The 6,367-nt window shown below is 38.3% G+C and overlaps 1 protein-coding gene across 1 annotated transcript; it reads right to left on the bottom strand.

The window, feature by feature from the left end:
• Positions 1–3,072: 3,072 nt before the first annotated feature.
• KRTAP15-1 (keratin associated protein 15-1) lies at positions 3,073–3,667 on the bottom strand. The gene has a single exon (XM_004057747.4). The coding sequence runs from the start codon at positions 3,612–3,614 to the stop codon at positions 3,201–3,203; it is 414 nt and encodes a 137-aa protein (XP_004057795.4). The 5' UTR covers positions 3,615–3,667; the 3' UTR covers positions 3,073–3,200.
• Positions 3,668–6,367: the final 2,700 nt, after the last annotated feature.

Genomic DNA, 6,367 nt, shown 5'->3' with positions numbered 1-6,367 from the left:
AGGGTTCCATTTTCATAAGCTAATTACCTCCCAAAGGCCTCTTCTCCAAATACCATTGCATTGGGAATTAGGATTTTAACATATGAATTTGGAGGAAGGGCACAAACATTACATGCTCAGTTCAGAGTGCATAATAACAGAGGATATTCAATGGCAAAGACTGGGTCCTAGCTAAATGCACAAACCTTAATGTCCCTATTGAAAAACCTGTAAGATCACCAGAAAATCTGCTAAGACGAAATGAAGTATATTTGAGCTCCCTGCCACAAAGAAGAATGCTACTGTAAGTCTTGTCTGTGTTTCCACAGGGAGGTGTTAGAAATGAGATTCTGGGCTGAGCTGGTTCAAGGTGGGTCTTTCAGAGAGGAAGCTGACATGAGTTTCTTGATACAGAAACTGTTGCTTAATTAGGGAACTGTTTATTCAGGTCTGCGGGCTGTTGGCTCCAACAAATTAATCTATAGGAATTTCCTGAAGCATGCAGTGAAATGAGCTATTGGTTGATATTATCTCTTCCCAGTAAAAGTTTTCAGAGGCAAACAACAAAGTCCATGTTGACACAGGTGGCCTAAAGCATCATGTTGAGGAAGATGGCCCTGGTTGTCATTTTCTTTCCTCCCATTGTGTATGTTTGAATCAAAGGGAAACAAGGAGCAGTTGTTGGAAGACAAGGTGGAGTATGGAAATTGATGGAAGGCAAGGTGGAGTACGGAAATTTAAAAAAAAACAATCTTCTTTAAACCACTGGTGGCCTTTGGAAACACATGACAGGCCTAAACTGAGGGGAAAGGGAGAAGCTTTTATTGTGGCTGTAAGACTGGTTTTGTAATTATGCAACTTTGAATTACTAACGTGAAATGAAAATTTTTCTTAATATCTTAATGTGATCATAGATCTACCCATTGTGTTGTTCAGGGATTCAGGGAAGCTAGAGCTCTAAATTCAAGTGTGAAGTTCAGTGGTGTTAAAAAAAAAATGAAGCAGTTTCCTAATTGTGTCCTGAGTCCTGTCTGCTTAATGCATCAATTAAAATCAAAGATAACCATCTAATAATTCTTGATTTTCTCTTACTCAGTAGTAGGGTTAGATTTTCATTCAGTGGGTCCTATATAGGGTCTGACATAATAATTGACATTTTGATCAAAGTAAGAAAAACATGAAAAATTCCAAGTTATTATTTATTATTTTACCACTGTTTATCAGTGCTGAGCTTACTTAGGATCAGAATAAATATCATGAAGATGGAAGCTATGCAAATGTACGTCTGAAATCTCCTGCTTCAGGGAGCATTACTGACTGATTGACAGCTACAGCAGTTGGTCTTTGAATCTACCATCACTTCTGTGCCAAGGTTGTGCTGTCATCCATTCTTGTTAGTAAATACTCTTGGCAAGGATGCTAAGGCAGGCCCATTTTGGTGATATGTAAGGCTCCTTTGATGGGTGACTTGCCAAAACTTTCTTAGAATTGCCCTAAAGGAGTTTCTTTTTTTTCTTTTCTTTTCTTTCTTTCTTTCTTTTTTTTTTTTGAGACGGAGTCTTGCTCTGTCGCCCAGGCTGGAGTGCAGTGGCACTGTCTTGGCTCACTGCAAGCTCCGCCTCCCGGGTTCACGCCATTCTCCTGCCTCAGCCTCCCGAGTAGCTGGGACTACAGGCACCCGCCACCACCCCCGGCTAATTTTTTGTATTTTTAGTATAGACGGGGTTTCACCGTGTTAGCCAGGGTGGTCTCGATCTCCTGACCTCGCGATCCACCCGCCTCAGCCTCCCAAAGCGCTGGGATCACAGGCATGAGCCACCACGCCCGATGAGGAGTTTCTTAAAGAAGTTTCTTCTAGACCAAACTTAGTTCCCTCTGTCGTTCACTGAGGCTAGACATACACCACAGTAGTATGGCTCTTCCAGACCTCTCCAACTACCTCCCCATTATCTATCACTGGCATTTTCACCAATAAATCCTTTTTATGTTTAATCCCGTTTGGCAGCTGCTTTTCAAGGGACTGCAATGGACACAATAGATCAGTAAGATTTGTTCTTCTAAAATTAAGTGTAACTTATTTATTTTCAATAATGGGTTTATATTATTTTCTCTGAGTGTTTTTGAAGTTCTTCTTTGTGTTCCCACTGAATCTTGTCTTCACCCCATTATTCCATTTGCCATATAAGTTATAATTGTATTTGTGGGAACTTCTTGAAGCAGAGGATTTGTGTCTTTGTTCAGCATGATGCTTGGTATATAATAGGACCTCAATAAATTTTCTTTCAATGAAAGACTAAAACAAAATTTTCTGAAGCAAATATATAAAAAATGCACTTATGAGGGGATTTAAATCTCTTAAAACATGTGATAGGTTATATATTTAAATTTTCTTTGCACTTTGTTTTCTATTCAACAAAATATCAATAAAACATATGAAACAAACGAAAAGTGTACCTAATGAAGACAGTTGAAGATATGGAATGCATTCACTAAATGTATCATTTTTACTTATTTATTTTTTTTGACACAGAGTCCCACTTTGTTGCCCAGGCTGGAGTGTAGTGGCATGATCTCAGCTGACTACAACCTCCGTCTCTCAGATTCAAGTGATTCTCCTGCCTCAGCCTCCTGAGTAGCTGGGATTACAGGTGCACACCAGGCCTTGCTAATTTTTGTATTTTTAGTAGAAATGGGTTTTCACTGTGTTGGCCAGGATGGCCTCAAACTCTTGACCTAAAGTGATCCGCCAGCCTCGGTCTCCCAAAGTGCTGGGATTACAGGTGTGAGCCATCATGCCCAGCCTAAGTGTATTGTATTAATGAAATAAAATGGAATGCCAGAATTCATGCCAAAGAAATAAGCTTATTTAAAATATTATAACTATTTGAAATATATTTGAGTGGAAGAGTTCTGGGAAAATAATGAGAGAAGGATTTTAGAAAGATGATAACAGAAATGATCCTGAGCATTGGCACAAAAATTGAAATTCAAGATATATCTCCTGTCAGATTTAGGAAGGGTCCTAGATCAAGATTAATTCGTCCGTGTTCAATCATATACTTCCAAGAGGGCTAGGATGCTGAGTCCTACTGATGTAGATGGTCAACAATCACAGATATTGGACAGGCTGAGTGTTACAGTTCCATAGAGTACAGAAATAATCATGAGAGAATGGAGAATATTCAGTAAGTTGATCCAAAAAGGCGAGACCCAAAGGCTGGTTAGTAACAAGTTGCCTGGAAATTCCTGGATGAAAAGGTAGTTGGGTGGTAGAAGCTGGACCCACAGTCCAGAGTTTGGAAGCCAGTGCTTCCACAACCAAGAGATCCAAGGCCAGTGTTTCCACATCCAAGGGATCTTATGTAGTTAGTCTGGTGGGGACTGCAGAAGATGGAATTCTTTGGGCAGTAGCAGGATGTCTGATAGGATCTGGCCAAAGTGCAGGATGTCTGGCAGCTGGTGGGCTCACAGTAGGTCTCCTGACAGCCATTGTAGAGAGAGGAGCCCAGTTGGCAGGTATTTGGAGAATAGATGGCATTGCTGGGGTAGAACGAATTATAAGTGGAAACTGGATACCTCAGGTAACTTCCAAAACAGCAGGAGGAGAAGTTTCCAGAGCTGCAGTTGTAAGACATGTTAACAGGAGTTCTGAGCTCAGGTGATTTGCAGTGAGGAGCGTGTGTGTGTGAATGTTACCTTCTATATTGGACACTTACATACTCTAGCAATAGGTGTAGTCACAAGTGCCCATTCTAATGAGAACACTTAATTAGGCTGCAGTCAAAATGAAATATATTAACACTCAAAGAATTTTCTTTATGCAGACTTCTACATGAAAGAATTTCATTAGTTTTTCAAAGCAATTGTTCATGAAACAAAAATGCCATTTCTCATTCATCTTGCTTAGGTAGAATGAAAACCACCATAATTGTACCTATAAGACTGATGCTTCAAACGGTCGGGCGCGGAGGCTCACACTTGTAATTCCAGCACTTTGGAAGGCCGAGGCAGGCATATCACGAGGTCAGGAGTTCGAGACCAGCCTGACCAACATGGTGAAACTCCGTCTCTACTAAAAATACAAAAATTAGCCGGGCATGGTGGTGGGCGGCTGAAATCCCAGCTACTCAGGAGGCTGAGGCAGGAGAATTGCTTGAACCCGGGAGGCGGAGGTTGCAGTGAGCTGAGATCGTACCACTGCACTCCAGCCTGGGAGGCAGAGCAAGATTCCGTCTCAAAAACAAACAAACAAAAAAACAAAGAAAAAAAACTTGATGCTTCTTTCATCCTGTCCTTCTAGAAATTGGATCAAACGGCTAAGACACTGAGAGTTCTGGTATTTGTAAAGATCTGAAAAATACCTTGTAATCTGGAAGGGACTTTTATCTTGCTCCAATTTTATAAATTCAATTGAGAACAGAAAAAAAATTTCAATATCTATTCCTTCTTTCAATTCGTTGAACCATTAGAAGAAATAACCCAATAACAATCCTTATTTGGTAGACATGCTAAATGAGTGCCTAACATATTTAAGTTTAGATTTCTTATAACACAAGTAGCTAAGTCACTCTTGTGCACATGAAGATTTAAGAATGAAGGGTGAAATTTTTGAACAAGTGCTTTGAAGTTTACATTGTAAAACTACCAAAGAAATCCCTTACTCAAAGGTTGATTTGCTTCTTCATAGAAGTCATCAATAAGTTTGATTATAAAAAACCGTTTATCCCCATAAGGTATAAGTAAGTTTTGGTAGTGTTGATGTTACTGAGGGCAAAATAATAAGCACTATAAGTAAAATGTAAATCGTTAATCTTTTCCTTTCTTTTCTCTCAGAGGGTGACATTTTTACTAGAGAGGGAAAAGAAAAGCAAGAAATGAGGAAAATGTCTATCCCATGTAGTATTCACAGAAAGATAAAATATGTAAAGAATTCATAGTAACAAATGACTTTATAAATTGAAATAAAGGGGTGGGAAGGATACATGATGATAATGTGTAATTGAGAGTGAATGCCTTTGTGACCTCTGATGTATCAGCTGACATATAATTCTGCCTAGAGTACTAGAGTAATGAGGATTTTTCTGGATTCTCTCAGAAAGTTCATCAGAGCAAACTGTAAATAGATATATGGCACGGATGCAGGAAATGGCTTAACCTGTGGGAATGGGCAAACCTCTTAAGACATCCATCTTCAGAATTGATGTATTCTACAATGCAAGTGAACTGAGACTCCCTTCTATGAAGAATTAGGATTACTAGGTAAAAGTTTTAGGGGAAGATTCAGCTAAAAATCTAAAATGAGTTGCTCTTGCAATTAATGATATTTCCATACTGAGGGCCCTGGGAAAATCTAATTAGGATGTTGTAGGTGGAATTCCAATCTGACAGGAGGCTGGAGATAATTGCTCAACTTCCTTCCAAATTGTAGACTTTATAAGTCTAAACTTTTGAGGAGACAAATTGATCTCCAATCATGTTTCATTTATTAGGTAACATAGTTTGTTCTGTGTTTCTGGAATAAGCACTTCTTATTTATTAGGCTTCTCAATTATTAATAGCCAAAAAGCATTCTAGTAGATTCCAAATCTTCCTGTTGTGTTTGTCAATAAAATATTGAATATCAAAATAGCCACACAAATATTTAGCCCGCCTAAATTGAAGTTGCTTTCTTGTTTTAATGTCATCCATTCCTATATAAGCAATTTCAGTAGAAGAATACTCTGAGGGATCAGATATTAAGTAATGTCACACATTCTTTTCTCAAAGTATGGATTTTTTTGCATTCAACTACTTTCGTTCAGAAGTGGAATGGAAACTTTTTTCTAAAAATGAGCAAATCAAACAACACAGAAACCACAGCAAGATAAATCTCAATCTCTCCTCTTCCTCAAGATATCAGTCTCATTACACCATTACATCAAGGTGAAATACAAGTCACAGAACAAGAGAAAATATGACCATTATTTTAGAAGTGTTGTAATACCTGTCAGAAACACCTGAAAATAATTTACGTCAAAGTCATGTATGTTATTTTTGAGGCAAAGGAAGAATCTTCCTAAGATGCTCCCTTTGTCTCACCATTTCAAAGCAGTTACTTTATAAACTTTCTTTAAAACAGGAATGTTTTCCAGATTCTGGGGAATTCTTTTAGTGGGAAACATTGACTCTGATTAGAGGTAGAAATACACTAGGCATCTTTGACACATGATCTGTTTTTATTTTTAATGCTTTTTCAGCATCTTAGATGAATAATCTCGACCATTCCAAAATACATAAAGCAATTTATTATTTTTAATTCACTCAACAGTAAACACACACCCAAGGAAAGAAAAGCTAAGATTGGCTCCTAATAGTCTGCATACAGTTTTAAACAGGAGCACAGAAAATA

Source organism: Gorilla gorilla, chromosome 22 (genome assembly GCF_029281585.2).
Source record: "Gorilla gorilla gorilla isolate KB3781 chromosome 22, NHGRI_mGorGor1-v2.1_pri, whole genome shotgun sequence".
Classification (NCBI taxonomy): Eukaryota; Metazoa; Chordata; class Mammalia; order Primates; family Hominidae; genus Gorilla; species Gorilla gorilla.
This window is presented reverse-complemented; position numbering and strand designations above follow the sequence as displayed.

Excerpts from the sequence above, each read along its gene's own strand:
- KRTAP15-1 (XM_004057747.4), bottom strand. The coding sequence starts at position 3,614 with ATGTCTTACAACTGCAGCTCTGGAAACTTCTCCTCCTGCTGTTTTGGA.